Genomic DNA, 16,354 nt, shown 5'->3' on the forward strand with positions numbered 1-16,354 from the left:
ATTTCAGAGCCAGATACTGTGAGGTTTCTCTGGTTTTATCTGCACCACGAGCTGTGGTACAGCATGGACATAACTGAGCCGTTCCTGACCACTCTGCCTCAGCTGCTGAAAACAGGATCCTTATTAGTGCTGACATTAGTGCAAGCTTATTTATCTCACTCTCTCTGCTGGATTACTACCATGCTTCTCAGAATGTCTTCTCAGCCTCAAATTAAATTGCAAATTATAATCTAAATTAAATTGTTCTTCTTTCCTGGCTATCTTTGGTTTCAAGGAGGCCGTACTTCCCAAACAAACAAGTACCATAAAGCCTTGGTAAAAAAGACATGGGGAGAAGACACTGGTCTTCTTTTGGCTGAAAATCAACTGGATAAAAAGGTTTCTGTCATGATCACACTTCTAGATTACCATCCTCTAATATTTTTGACATAAATCAGAGGTAGTTAAACCCTTAGGTAGTTAGTACCCTTAGGTACTTCAAAATAATCCAGGTTACTTTAAATATTACTAAAAGTATTTGTTGGTTTTGGGGTTTTTTTCTCTAAATGAATGCTCTTTAGCACAAATTTCATTAATACCTTTGTCATCAAATTATAGGGATCAGTAACCTCTGCTGAAGAAAAGACAAGTCCAGAGGAGAAACTTTAATGAATCTGCACTGGGGGGCATTAACCTCATTGCTGTAGTTTGCTGGAGCCTGAGCAGGGCTCAGCTCAGCAGCCTCACTAAGGATTGGCTGACAAAAACAAGTTCTGTGTATGGGATGTGACACAAGTCAGGAAAACATCCTTTACAAGGCTGCATGGAATACAGGCTTGGATAATCTCCCATCATAAACCATTTCATTAGTATTGAACCCTTTAGGGCCTCTCAAGCACTCTCCAATGCTGCACAGCCACCAGGGTATGTTCTATATGTAATGTGTGCTGAGGCTGTGCCTCATGGGGCTTTTCAGTGTTTTCCCCTAAATAGAAAATCTTCTCTGAAAACTTTTTTTGCTTCAGTTCCTGGAAAGAATTATAGGGTGTTTTGTTTTTTCCGTTTCATAGAAGACAAGTTCCAAAGAGACAATTTCATTCTTGCAGTGGGTAAAAGGAATTTGATCTTGCCCTAATAACTGAGTACCTTAGGGCAGAGTTCAAAAACTTTTGAGATAAAGATATAGATACAGATGATCTAGATAAGAGCTTTTCCACACTTTTTAAAAGACTTAAAGAATATTTCAGAGATCCCATGCAGTAGATATCTACTCACTGGTAATGAAATAACAACATGTTTTTCTCCTGCTTTTTGCAACAGATGCAGACTAAACCCCTTTTCCTCTTTCTCTAATGTCCCTTGTATTATTTTACACCTATATTAGAAAAGCAATCAAACTTTTTTCCAGTACAAGCCATAGGTGGATGATATACTTCTAGTTGTCCTTGCTGGGAAAGTCAAAGCAGGCAGTGCAATCCTTCTTACTTCAGCAATAGGAATAAACCCTTGTTTGATATTTCTAAAAGATGATCTCTTAGAAAAGACAAATTGCCAACTTTCTCCACTTCCAGTCACTGACATATTTGCATATATCAAATGAGAATAAACGGAAAAATAATGATTCAAAATCAGACATAAGTGTTCTAGCATAGAAGGCAAGCAAAATATAACCTATGACAAAGTAGATCCCACATATTTATAGTGCAACTTCTGGCCAAGTTCCACTGGATGACACTGACAGGCTGGTGTTTCAAATCCATGTTCAGTACATGTGTGATTCATTTACTTCATCCATATGGGATTCTGAATTTTTATTATGAATTAACATCATCTTTTTCAGTAATAAAGAAATAACTAGTAATAATGAAAATAATCCTAATTTGTGACAGGGTAGAAATGGAGGTAAGGAATTCTGACTCTTTGTCTATCAAGTCAGTAAAATTAACCATTTAGACAAAATGTCAGGAAATCAGAAGGAACTAAGTCCCTACTTGTATCCAGGAAGGAATTGCACTGCTAGAAGCCCTGCTCATGTAACTGAAACCTTTGAGCCTCTACAGAACTCAGCCTCTTTCTCTGGTTCATAGCTCCAGCTTTTCCCCCCTCTTTCTACAGCTATTTTATTTCTGGTCTGTGCACAGCAGCCATGTTAACAGTGTTAATTGGCGAGATGGAAACTGTCCTTTTCCATGAAGAAGCCAATTCAGAGAGCAAGTCTTTGAACAAGAGCAGGCTGGGTGAGACTGGAGTTCTGGCCTACTCTAAGCCACTCACCCCGCATTCCTCCTGCTATCCTGGCAGCATGAATATCAGGACAGAGCTGGTGGCCAGGCCCCACCACGGCTTGCCCGTGCCCCTTGCGCACTCTCCCTCCTCCCAAAAGTGCCCCGCAGAGCACCCTCTGACTGAGAGCACTCCTGGCAGCTGTGGACATGGAGGGAGAAGAGCTTGCTTGGGGTGGCCCTGCTGCCCCTCTTGCCTACACACGCCTCTATCAGAAGATGACAAAATATCAAAAACACACAAAGGCCACAAAATATCAAAACCAGTTTTTCCTCTCCAAACTCCCTGCCTGTTGTTTTTTTCTCCAAACGTGTCCATCTGCGCCTTCCCAAGCAATGGACGTGCGGTGACATCTGCGTCACTCTGAAAAAAGCATTTGTGTGTTTACTTCTCATGGGAAGTGGGAATTGCCAAGAAATACTCATCAAGATCCTTTGCTGTTTTTCCCTTTTTGTACCTATTATTTCTGAGAAACCTCACCAATGCAAATCTGATTTAAGGTGAGAGTTATGGAGAATAAGGTTCTTGAAGCATCAGAACAAATATTCTTCATTCCAGAGGGTATCAATCTACTTCATTAAATCACATCGATAACCCATATCTATAGTCAGCTCTCACTGACATCACTGTACTTCCTGTGTGGTAGCAAAGTTCTTGGGGCTGCTCTTAGGGCTCATACACTGTATTAGTCACTCAGAGATAATCAGACTTATAGACACCTCTAAGTATTTCCAGAACAGCACTGGAGACACAGACAAGACCATTTCTGTAAACTATTGCGGGACAGAAGCAGTAAATATGTTATTTTAGAAAAAAAGTGAATCTGGTGGTTCAAGAAAAACAGTAACAGCTTTTAAAGTAAAATTACCAAAGTGAAATAACACATTACCATAATTCAGATTTGGTGCTTCCTCACAATTTTGATGGAAATACCACTTCAGGTGAAAATCTCCCAACAAGGGCAAAATGTCATCATCAACAAGCTTCTCCTTCATAGTATATTTGCATAAATACAGAGAAATCTTGGTGAAATTAGTCACTCTAATCATACAGGGTAGAGAGGAGAATTTGACATGAAGAGAATATGATGGTGAAAGGGATAGCAAAGAAATATCCAGGTACCTCTGCAGCCATTTCTGCCCCTGAGCCCGTGATATTTCTACTGAATTCTGCACTTAGTGAGGTCACTGACAGGCATGAATCGGCACATGTCCCATCCTGATCTCAGAAAGATGAAATAATGGGCCACTCCTTGCCATAAAATACCTGCCTTTCACAATTCCACCTCTTTTTCGTCACTATGATTAGTTTATTTCAAGGCAGCTAACAAGTACAAAACATTTTGCTTCAACTCTGCAGAAGATGTGGGATTTTCCTGAGGAAAAACAAGCCATGCAGTGACAACACTGTTGATTAAAAACACAACACCTACCATCCAATGCAGTTTATGATTTATCCCTTCTGTGGCAGGAGGGACATTATTTTGATAGTGGGGGTGATAAATTATAGAAAGAAATTAAAATCTTTTATCCAAACCTTTCAGATATATCCTTAAAAAAACCTAATCAGTTCTTCATTGATTTTCTTTGGAGATTGCATTTGTGAGTTGCAGCTCATCCTTAACTAATAAAATTTTACTTAGACACAAGGCCATTGTAGCATGAAACATTCAAAATTATGGGATGAGAATAAAAGTTAAGAAAATTTAAATATTTTGGCTTATAAAGACAAAATTATCTTTTCAATCACATTTAAAATCTTCTTTAAATTCCCTGAAGTGAGTACTTCTGGCTCAAGAGCCAAAATGGAAATGGAGTATAATTTCATAAATATTGTTGCCTATATGCAAAATCTTCCAGATTAGTAAACAAAGTCACAGGTTTATCCATCAAATGAAAATCTATAAAATCTTGGCTAGCAGTGGCATTTTGTAGCAGGTTGATATTTTCTGAGACAGCTATCTCGTGGAAAGAAATCATCTTTCTACAGGAATATTCTTGGTGTTCACAAGACCTCTGTTTTACAATCAGATTCCCAAAGCACTAGAAAGTTAGGGGAAGAGACAGATTTCTTTGGAGGGATTCCTGTCTCTGGGCACTAGCAGCTTTTTCTTCCAGAGAGGATTACCCTGTGGGAGTTGTATGAACTTTATTTGAACGACACAATTTTTGATTCAGAATAGCTCAGACTGTTCTGAGCTGCAGGTATTTTGAAAATAAAACTAGGTTTCCATACAAGGTTAAAAATATTCCCTAAGCCCTCTCCCACAACAGATTGCAGGAGCTGGACACTACTGTGCTGTCAATACAGTCAGTATATTTTTCAGGAGCAAAATACAAACATTGAGTTAGAACACTTAATATAAGTTTGCTAAGTACTTTTACTTCCTTTCTTGGTCATGGTTCTGAGAGTGTTTGTTTAAATGAGGACGAAAATGAATAGATTCCCCAGACTTCCCTCCACTGCCAGCAAATACAGTGCTCACCGTTGTCCTTTGCATAACATGTGGTAAAAGGAGAAAAATTAGATTCCCCTGTTAAAATCCTCATTGTCTATCACTACTTCGATTTTTACTTTTCCTATAAATGGATACTTATGGCCACTTCAGTTTGTACTGACTCTTGTAGAGAAATGTCTTTGGTCTAAATTCTGTGCTCTCATGAGCTGGCATTAATCCCGAGCTTTCCTACCACCCTGACAGCAATGCTGAGGAGGAACAGGGACATGGCAGTGTGCTGTGGGACTGGCCCAAGGGTGACAGCTTTTATTGGGGAGGTTTAGTCAACCACAGCAAAAGTATGGTGTTGAGAAGAGAAGGATGCCACTCCAGCCTCCCCTTTCTGCTGGGCTATGCGGCTGCCTGGAATGGGATATTAAAAAGCTCTCTGAAGAGCAAGCTGTGCGCTGTGCTCTGTGGATGATGATCACCCTGTTCTGTGGGTAAGGATCTTGACCCCAGCACTGACAGATCAATTCCTTTCAAAGCACATTAAAACTCTCATATGCAAATAAAAAAGCTTATTTCCTTAACTTCTGGGATATATACCTTCCAAGAAGGAATTTTAATAAAATGTGCACATATCATTTCCTATCAGATTCATGGAGATACACTTTACAGAGAAAGACAACAGTATTGACTATGCATTAACCTCGTATCCCTTTTGTATGAATTTCTGTGTCATCCTGGTTTGTCAGACATCTGTGAACAATTCTGCTAAAGCTCTGGAAGCTGGCTATGAACTACCAAGCATCAGGGAGAGCATCTGTGCTCAGGACAGCAGGGTGTATGAATGGTGCTGCTCCTCTGCCTGTGGACCCCAAGCCATGCCAGCTGTTTGACGGGATGAATTGGAAGGCAAATCAATGAGAGGCCCTGTGAGAGAGGCCATGGCACACTCCCAAACCAGTTTTTTTCCCCTTTCACTCCCCTGCTTTTATGCACTGTTATTGTGTGTTATTGCTTCAGTTATTTAACTTCTTTAATCTCATAAACATTAATAAAGAAGCAAGTTCTCTTCCCCGCACTGAATTTTTTAATAATTTCTTTAGGCAATGAGTTTACAGTCTGTCCCTTTGCCAGGGTCAGACAACTCAGATTACACAGCCACCTTCCTGCATCAGTACCCAGAGATTTATGGAGAAAGTTTCTATTCTGCTTTGTAGTCAGTGAAAATCAGGACTGGCAGCACAACCAGCTTTGTTGTAATGACCTGTTCTGAAGGGAACATTGTTGTTGATTATTCAAATGTTTTTACCTTTAATGGTTTTCTTTAAATTGCTTCATTTCATTGTGTTGTGCTTAGCTCACTGGAGCTCACTAATCTGCTCCGCTAAGGAAAGAAGTATCGGTTGTATTTTTCTCATTTTCGAACTAAAAACAGATTAGGTTGAATTCAAATTACCCATTTTGCCAAGAAGGAAGAAGGTAAATATTAAGAAAGCTTTCCTCATCATTTTGAAGGCCTTTTCTTCTCTATTTACAGCTCTTTTTAATTGAGCTCCATGAACATTTGTGTGGGCAAAGTTGTGTTGGCATGAACAGTACACAGAGAGAATTTTGAGCCTGTAACAGAGAGTTGCTATCTCCAAATTACATTCTTATTAAATAAACCACATTTTGACAGCCTTAGAGTTGCCTTTTAAAGGTCAAGACATTCAGTCAGAGAACAGAAGCACTCTGTACAAAATACAAAGGCCTGGTTCGTGTCCCAAGGACCTTTGCTAAGCAGCACAGGTCTGTGAACAGAACACAGTGAGATCAAAAGGGAGTAACAAACCAGAAGCAGCAGCATAGTCAAATAATGATGGCTGTTACTATCGACTCATGTCTCTGAGTGCTGCCAAAGAGGAGTTTCCTGAGGGAGATGTGAACAGGAGAGGGTATTTTGCTCTTGCACTGGAGTGTGAGGTATTTCCGAGCCCTGGTGATGATAAGAGCAAGAGCAAAAGGCAATGTGGTGAATTGTGGTGAAGACACCAGACACAACAGAAAAGAACTTGACTCTAGAGCTGGAAGCTGGAAGATTGATGTGCAGCAGGACATTTTTCCTTACAAAAGAAACTAAAACTAGGAGGGCAAAATTAGGCAAGGTAACAAAGTTATCCTGTCTCCACACTCTTCTTGCAAGTAGTGGTTAAGATGTGTAAGCTTGATGTTAGCAGAGGAAAAGAAGCAAGAGAGGAGAGTCCAGTCTGAAGCAAGAGAGCTGCTTGCTCTGGGAGCATCAGAATAAACCCAGCTGCATTTTTTCTATTTGCATTTTGTGGCTGCCAGGTTTTTAAGTGAATCATATTAACACCTTTCTGGGGCTGTGCAGAGCTCCAGTTGAAGCTCTAGCACTAGCAAGCTGCTGGTTCTCTGCTGCCTGCTGGTGCTGTCCCCTCCCGAGATGGTCACTGACACCCTGACTCTTGAAAGCATGAAAACGGTGTCCCTTCTCAACAGAACACCTATTTTGTTTGGAGATGTTCGCAGTACTTCGTTATATTTATCTTTCCACTAGACGTGTTTGATGCTGGCTTGTGAATTTGAAGGGTCCTGGAGTTGCAGGAACTGATAGATAGTCAAAGACACAGATAAACATACAAACTGAAAGATACTTCAGATATTTCACCCCCATCTTTTTTTAATGACCTTGTAGTAAGAGCTTCAGAAGTTATTTTATTTTATATTAATATTCATGAGCACAACTCTTCAGAAACAGCAAGAAACCTGGGGGAATTTAGAGAAAAAAAAAAAAAAAAAAAAAAGAAAAAAAAGAAAGAAAAGAAAGAAGCTCTGTTTTTGAATAAGGGAGGCTATTTCAATCCAAAGCTTTCCTACTGAGATGTGAAGAGACCAAATGTCCTTGAGCTTTGAGTTACTTGGAATGAAAAACAGCCGGAACATGCAGGGATACCTGAAGCAAGTAAGGCCTATAAGCAAATGGAAACAATAGTACTGTGCATGTTTCAGCTCAATGCTCACCTGGGCTGTATCTGTGGTAAAATCTACTTTCTGCAAGTTTTTATGGCTGGAAAGCACTTGGGAGAACTTGCAGCTTTCACTTTCAATTTTACCAGCTTAAGAACAACTTGTATTTATTTCCTTTCTTTATTAGTAACTATAAACATTAAAGAATTCCAGTTCCTGTTCCTTTTGTTTCTATAGATATATTTATATCCTTTTTTTTTTTGTTATATACTTTCCATTCTAAATAATTCAACCTCTAGCAAGCAATAGAATTACAAGATTACTAGAACACTAAAATTTGTTTTACCTGGTTTCAATATAAAACTCCATGTATCAATTTAAATGAATATTAGTCCATAGAAAATCAACATCATTGAACCTCACAAAAAAATTCAAAGCGACCAAGGAGATTGATTTGTTTTTGTGTTATATTCTTCCTTTTGATGGTTTTCATTATGTACAGCTCTGTATTCCCTTACCTCCCCTGAGTACTTTTAAGTAGCAAAACAAGGTCAGACTTTTATTCACACACAAAGATCAAGAATTTAAGAGTCAGCCACTAAGTATTTAGAGGGAAGAGCTGTTATTTGTCTCCTATAAACTAACAAAAATATTTTGCCTAAGACAGAAATGCTGGAAGGATAAATCAATCCACATCTGAAAGACAAAGAGCAGATTAAAAGATGACATAAATGTATCAAAAGAGCTGCTCTGGTCAATTGGCAATGACATGTTTGGTTTCCTTTACACTGAAAGAATCTGTGGTGGCAAATGCTTCCTGATTTACTCTGGGTTTTCAGGGCCTTAAAGCAGAGAAAAAGATGTGATTTAGGGGGCCTGAAGTAGCTGTTTTCCTGTTAATACAGAATGCAACGCTGTCAATACAAGTTTAATCAGCTGTGAGGTTTTCGTTACAAAACCCATAATTCAGCTGTCACAGAAAAAATAGATGTTGGCAGTTCTAGTCAAAAGGCACACACTGCAAATTCTGACAATAGTATAAATTAATCTGAAGTCTGTATAAATATACTGAAGTCCAGTACTGCAGTACTTCCTGCCCATGCTTTTACCTGGTAATGTCTCTATACTGGCAGTGTGTAGGCAGCATAAAATTCTCATAAAACACAGAAACTCTTCTACATCACTAAAAAAGGAAAGCAAAATGGCAGAGAGATACTATGTCTCCACACCAAAATCCTGCTTTCCAGTCCATTTTGTACCTCTGTCACCCAGTCTCACATGGAAAGGAGGAAAACAGCAGGGAATATGTATGTGCTCAGTGCAGGATGAACTGAGGAGCCAGGCTGCAGCCTCCAAACACTCAGCTGTCCTCACAGGCTGGCCCATGCTGTGTCACTTTTCATTTCCTCTGGGGTGCTCGTATTACTATTTGAGCCATGAGAACACCGCACAGACTTGCTTCCACATAAACATTTTACTCTGGAAATAAATAAAATTAATTCAATAAACTCAAATAAAAACTGGTTTTTTTCCAAGATTCTAAAAAGGGACCAAGCTTAGAAGCCAGAAATCAGGAATGTCAGGCACAACTGGTAGCTCACAAGCAGCTGGAAGAAGTTTTAGGCTCATCAAGATCCTCCTTAATATAGTTCCTTATTGGAACACTTTAGTAAGATTACGTGCTTATTTCCATCCTGCTGCCCCCATATTCCTCACTCTTTCTGGCAGCTTTCTTCTCACAGTTTGATTCTACCCTACTCTAAAATCTGCAGTGAACACCTCAAAAGTGGGGTGCCACAGCAGTGAACAGGCAGGGATGAACCAGCCATTTGGTTTTGGGGCTGAATGGCCAAGGTTCACTTTTACCATGAACTCAGGGCAGCAGATTAGGCAGCCACCAGTGAGGTACACGCTGTTTTCAGATGCTCACATTCTCCATTTGGGAGCAAAGGAACCAAATGAAATCTGCCACATTGTTGACACAAGTCCTCCTGCCTCTCCCAGGACCTGGTACAAGCTGCCAGAAGTGAGTGTGTAACATTTGTAGCTGTAGAAAGATAGATTAAAAATCAGCTCCCTGGTGATTCAGAAGACTAAATGTAATACTAAAACCAAGTGACTCATTTGATGTAATTTTAGCTGTGATAGCTATATTCTTCTATACCCCAAGTGAAATCCCATAAACTTTCTGTTTTGCTATAGCTACCTATAGTACAGTAACAGTGACAACTATTGCTGTCCTCGTTGATCTAATGGAAGGACAACAATTAATAAAAAAGCTCATAAGTGATACTAATTATATTTGGATTCCAATAAAAATGGATTTTATTCATCCATTGCATTTGTTTTACAGCCTCACATGAAGTATCAGCTATGCTAAAGGCTGCAGAAACACATGGCCATGGAAAGCCCCTGCCTCAGAAATGTAACTGTGTGCAACCTGCCAGTGATGAAATGTAAGTAGCAATTTCAGAAATTGTGATAAGTACCACAATTATTGTGATAAGTACCACATTTAGTTCCAAATGTGAAGCCAAAAAATTCTCATAAAATTCTCATAAAACATAGAAACTCTTGTACATCACTAACAAAGGAAAGCAAAATATCAGAGGTACTATGTCCCCCCAACACAAAATCCTTCTTTTCCGTCCATTTTGCACCTCTGTTACCCAGTCTCACATGGAACCAAATGTGAAAAGCTAGGTACTTAGCACACTTTGGACCCAGTAGCTCTTGCAATACTCACTAATTTCCCAAGAAATACAGCCTCACTTCTTCAGGAAGTCAGGGTGATGCTGGGTCCAAGGTAATTGATGGGAAAATCTAAAAATCCATTCCACTGTTTTGTTCTAATAGTTTTCTTCTTTTATTTACAAGAACTAGTTACCAAGTATCAAAAGGTTTTGAAAGCTCCAGATACTCACATCAGCCAAAGCTTTAAAAAAAAAGAGATGAGGAGGAATGAATAGGCACTGTGGGGAAAACCTCTCCATGAGACTGCTGATGATTTGGGATCAGCAATGGTACATTGTGAATATTTTCATTCCGATTCCTTTGGCCAAACAAACATCAACACTGCAGATGTCTTCAGGGATAGGCATGAAAAGTGAAGAAGAACATGGAAGGATCCTGAGTACACCATACCCCTCAAAATAAAAATCAAATGGGATAGTCAGAAATGGACACATACTCCTGTTTAAAACCTCTTTTCAGTCTGACTGTTCCCATACATCTTCTTCTTGAGTATAATTAAAATCCTATGCAAACCCCTTATATTCATTTAGCAGTGCTGCAGTGAGCCTTAGTTACAAACTAATGCCCTACACATTTTTCTTTCACATTGTTCAGAACAGTGAAAATTTAGTGGTTATACCCTTAGGTTATAATATCAATGTTATACATAAATAAACTCTATTCACTGTATTTACTGTTTAATTTTTTTGTTGCTCTTTCACAATGAGAGATTAACATTTTCCTTCAATACCAGAATATGTCTGTGCATTCCTAAAATGCCCTGAAAACAGCTTTTATGTCCACTGCATAATACTCTGTACCACTAAAATATTCATCTTGTGACATATTAAAGAAGAAATCAGTATGTTCACTACTAAGATTCCAAAACATCAGAACTAAAATAACATATGTCGTTTTTATATGTGTACAGTTTAACAGGTATGAACCCTAAACCTAAACCCTAAAAGATAAAATTAAAAAGAACCAAACTAAGCAAAACATGTCTTGAAATTCCATATAAGATCCCCAAGACAGAGGAGAAGCAAGCATTGTTCCATTATTTAATAAGGAAATTGCAGATCATTTTGCCTGACATCAACGTCAGGGAAACTGATGAAGAGCCTGGTACAGGAAGAAATCAGTGTACAATGAAAGGATGATAGTACAATTAACGCCAGTCAACACAGAAAATTAGTTTTGTCAGGAATAAAAAAAACTGCCTATTTTCCCATGAGACCATGAATTAGTTTGATAAAGTAAACTCCTGTAAGATTTCATTAGGGCTTTGGCCCACAAGTCTACAGGGTTTTTGATAAAAGCCCCAGTTGTGTATACTATCAGTCTGGTCCATACTAAATGAATCCAAATCATACTGGATGATCAGAACAAAAAATACTAAATTATTGATGGAAAAAGCTGCAAATTACAAAAAGTTATAGAGATATAAATAACATGAAGGGCAGACCCTTAATATAGACCAACTAAGAATACTTAGGGAGGTCTGGCCTATATTTTAACAGAAAGAATTCTAAGTTTTCCATTAAAGGAACAAAGATAATCTCATTGAAAAGATAGAAAATTATTTCTGAAAAGGAGTTACTGTGAAAATAAAGGAATAGTACTAATAGGCCCAAGCAGACAAAAGTTGAGCAAAGTGTGGGCAAAATTATTCTTATTGCCCAAGGTGGATTAAACCATGACACAGGAGTTGATGCTACTACACCTCTCTGTGGTTTCAAAAAGATCATTACTGGGAGAATGTCCTGAAAAAACAGCTCCAGAAACCCAAGAGTTTTACTGAGAGAAATGATACTCATTTGTGATGATAGGGGGCCTTCAGAAACCCCAGTTGTTAGGTAAACGTGTGAGAAGTTCAACAGAGAATTGTGGTATATTAGTAAAGAAATGGGAGAGTGAATGCCCAAATTGCAGTGGTATGTACTTCAAAAAAAACTCACTATTTTTTCATTTGTATCATTTGCCACTGAGTCTCCATTTCCAAACAACTACAGCTAGGAAAACAAGCCCCTTATAATTTTACTCAATATTATCTCTAAGACTAGGTAGAAACCAAATATTGCAATTCAAAATCACAATTACTAGTAAAAGTACTAGTAAGAGCAACTGCTAATTGATTACTACATAACAGCTAAGAAGTTCTTTAAAAATAAGCTTAGTGTCATTGTAAATGGAGAAAGGGTTTGATATGCCATTGATAAGGGCCTGGAATGAATCTGCCCTACACATTTCCTACTTACCCTCCACCTCCCAAGAAAAATCCTCCAAACCCTATGCTTACATTATCCACCTACATATTTACCTACCTGCATCAAACCCCATCACTGCCCAGACCGGTGCCCTTCAGCAAACATGCACTAAGCTTGGCCAAGTACACATTGCAGGACAGGCACAGAATTCAGTTTGATAAATTGGAGATATATTGCAAGCACCAGATGAAATTAAAAATGTTCAAGAGCAAGAAAATACAGTTAAGCAGAGGTAAACATACAGGCAGCACCTGAGTATATGGCAAGTATATAAAAAAGGAACAGAGAGTACAGAAGTCAACAATATTAGGCTGTTGCCAAGAAGGCATGAGCAAGGGTGACAGAAGCAGGAACAGAGCTTGCAAAGAACCCAAAGTATTCCTTCCACTTCACTGGGATTTGATCTGTGTTCAGATGGATTACTTAATCCTAGCTTGGTGAGACACTGCAGGAATGGGAGAGACAATCTAGGGAATGCCCAAGAGAAAATGATCAGAGGGCTGGAAAACATGATGTTCAAGGAAGAACTGAAAGATGTGGCACCTCTTAGCTTAAAGGAGAGAAGGCTGAGAAAAAGAGGGAGACTTGCTAATAGCTTTCCAACTTATCCTTAGACTTCCAGTAGAAATCAGAAAAAGTTAAAATTTGAGCATACTGGTAGATTTACATATCAAATGCTAATATGTTAAACTCAAATCCTAACTTACATTTTTCAGGAGATAAAGTTTGACAGTGTTTTCCAGACAAATATCCATGCATTACAAACAGCTTTGAGAAGCTGCTGCTTTCCTGACACGAGCAATAATTTTGCCTGGTACTTTGATTGACGCAAATGCTCAGTCACATTTAAATCAAAATAGGAGGAAGCTACTATTTTTCATGGCTTCCTGTAGGACATATGCACTGTTATCCCAGAGGAGAGGCCAGGTTATGCAATTGCTGAGCAGCTCTGGGGAAACATTTCCAGCAATTATTTGGAAAGGACTGAAAGAATAAACTTATAAGACATTCTCATCATTTAGTGTTTTCATCACTAAATAACTGTTAGATTTTAAATGAATTGGATTTTGGTTACTATTTCACTCTCCTTATGCAACGGAATGGAAGGGGAATGGAAACTTGCCTCACAAGTATTAGGATTCTTCCACTGCATGTGTGTGTAAGTGCTGGCTAATAAAGAACTGGAATAGTTTCCTCTGCCTTATCATATTCTAGCTTCACTGGCCATATAGTACAGTCCTAAAGTTGATCTAGGAGCCAAAATGGACCAACTGTTTTCCAGATTTAAGAGATGGTAGAAAGACAGCCAATTCCCACTTCATAGCAAAGCTAAATGCTGCTCCAATCCATCTAATGAATAAGTCAGACAAGTTAACAATGTTGACATCTGAAATGCTATTTTTTTTCTCTTTTAAAGGGAAATCAAGTAGAATTATATTACTTTCAAATAAATTTAAATAAATATAGAGTTCTTTGAGCATAAATTATCACATAATTATCACACTTTTCTCTGGTTACTGGTTATGTGCTTCCTTATTTATTCTTACTAATTATCCTAAGTTAGCAGAATTTCTAATTTGTGTGTCTTGAGCATACAGAAAACAACCCCATTTTTTTATCTCCTTACATATAATATTTGCAAAACATCAGATGAAAGATTTCAGCTCAACAATTTTTCCATCCACTAGCCCTGCAGTAGCACAGCCTACTGATGGAAAAGCTTCCTGGCTTTGACACTGAGCTCTCAAGCAGATTCTAAACTTGCACTAGACATTTTTATTTGTGTGTCATAACTACAAGCCCTTCTCAGGTTTAGAGCTACTCCATATCAATTCTATCCTCTGAGCTCTGGAAACAAACTGGAAAGAGCTAAGATACACGGAGCTTTTTCAGAGCACTTGGGAAGCCAAGATTATGGAAGACTTTTTCCACTTTGACCATTCATTCTTTGTTATGCTTGGCCTTCATCCCCTCCTGTCACCTTAAAAATGAAAACAACATGTTCATTATTATTCATGGAAATTCACTGGATATGGGGAAGGCATCCCTTTCCCCCCGCCCCCCAGCTGTTCCATTTTTATTTCTTTTGAGAAAGACTATGCTATTCTTTCCTTGGGTAGCAATCCTTTGAACTGCTGCTTTGCCACTGAATTTACAACTGATGATCAGGAAAATAAGAATTTGCCTTGGCTTTACTGATTCTTACCTGCAGGCTAAATATGTGCCCCAGCAGCAGCAGCTGCAGCTGCAGCCACGGGTCCCAGTTCCTTGTGGCACAGAGTACAGGGATGCTGGATGCACCTCAGCTGGCCTGATATTTAATGTTACATGTTTACAGTGCTTCTTGGTGCAACCTCTGTTCCTGACTGGGGTGTACTGGATGTTACCACAGGATAAATGCTTATTTCTATTAGTGCTACTCCTAATTACATGAAATGAGAGGCTATCTATTGCAGCTGACATAATTGCATTGACCATTACCTTGTTATTCTCCTATGAGACAGAGAGAAAATACTATCCTACTTTTTAAATACCAGTAATTAAATTATATATTTGTATTTCTCCTTTTGTAAACAAACTCTTTCTGCCTTTTTACGAAAAAGATATTTCCATGTGTGTTGGTCCTTCTTGTGTTTCCTGTCTAGATAACCTCTGATGATTCTGCAATTGCTTTTCAAGACTGGATGAGCAGTACCATGATCGATATTCCATGAGACCATTCAGGGAATGACATTTCAGTTACCTATAAAATCTGCATTCTATAATTGTATGTTTTACATACAATTGTTATTATACTTAAGCATTTTAACAGTGTCATTTTCCAAAACCTCTGCCTAGCTTAGGAGTTTTAACTTCCATGTCTACTGCAGTCTCAGAACTCTTTTTCTGAAATGAAATAGTTAATGCAGAAATTTTTGATTTACACATCGGGTTTATTTATTTTTTTCCTAACATACCACTGTTTCCAGGTTTAGGCACTAAACATCTGCTTCATTCATTATGCCATGTTTTTTGTTTATACAGTTTGCTTGATAATTCTGTATTTCCCTGTTGAAGGATTTGTCTTTGCCTTGAACAGCAGCTTGACTCATGCTATGTTAACTAGCTTATGCTTTATCTTCACATTTGCTCTCTGGTCACCATGCACAACATTTCCCCTGAGATTCCCTTTACAACAGAGTAATGTTCATGTAAAACCTCCCTTTCTCTGTGCCTCATACTACACACAAATTCTCATAGCCAAAAGACACACGTGTCCAAGTCAGTGCTACACACAGACATGACACAAAGAAATGGAAGATAAAACTTTTCCCTCGAGCTCATGGACAGGCTCTGAATCCCTATGCTGTGAAGTTCCTGCTGCAGCCCCTTCTCAAGCTGCAGAACCCCACCTCACTACATACAGGAGATACATCTCTGTATCAGAAGTCTATATACACCTGAAAGGGGGTTAAGAGCAGCAGAAAATATTTCATACAATAGCTTTCAGTTGACTACACAGGAGAATAATTTGCAAGACTAGATTCTCTTCCCCTGAAACATTCTACTATTTGTTATCTTACCTTCAAAGACACTGCACGTGTGGCAACACAGGAAGCCAGAGATATGCATTAGACTTGGTGAAAGGTGTATTGTGAATGAAGAGTATAAATTATTATAAACGTCTGAACATGCACAT

At 38.6% G+C, this 16,354-nt stretch overlaps 1 protein-coding gene across 4 annotated transcripts in view; it reads left to right on the forward strand.

The window, feature by feature from the left end:
* The window catches only part of PDE5A (phosphodiesterase 5A), a 105,786-nt gene that overhangs the window by 38,842 nt on the left and 50,590 nt on the right, over positions 1–16,354 (forward strand). For all 4 annotated transcript variants that reach the window (XM_041716006.2, XM_072928801.1, XM_072928802.1 and 1 more), the window contains one exon: positions 10,029–10,131. In XM_041716006.2, coding sequence (XP_041571940.2) covers positions 10,049–10,131 — 83 coding nt within the window. In that variant the 5' untranslated portion in view covers positions 10,029–10,048. The remainder of the gene's footprint in view (positions 1–10,028; positions 10,132–16,354) is intronic.

The sequence above is a fragment of the Taeniopygia guttata genome, chromosome 4 (genome assembly GCF_048771995.1).
Source record: "Taeniopygia guttata chromosome 4, bTaeGut7.mat, whole genome shotgun sequence".
NCBI classification, from domain to species: domain Eukaryota; kingdom Metazoa; phylum Chordata; class Aves; order Passeriformes; family Estrildidae; genus Taeniopygia; species Taeniopygia guttata.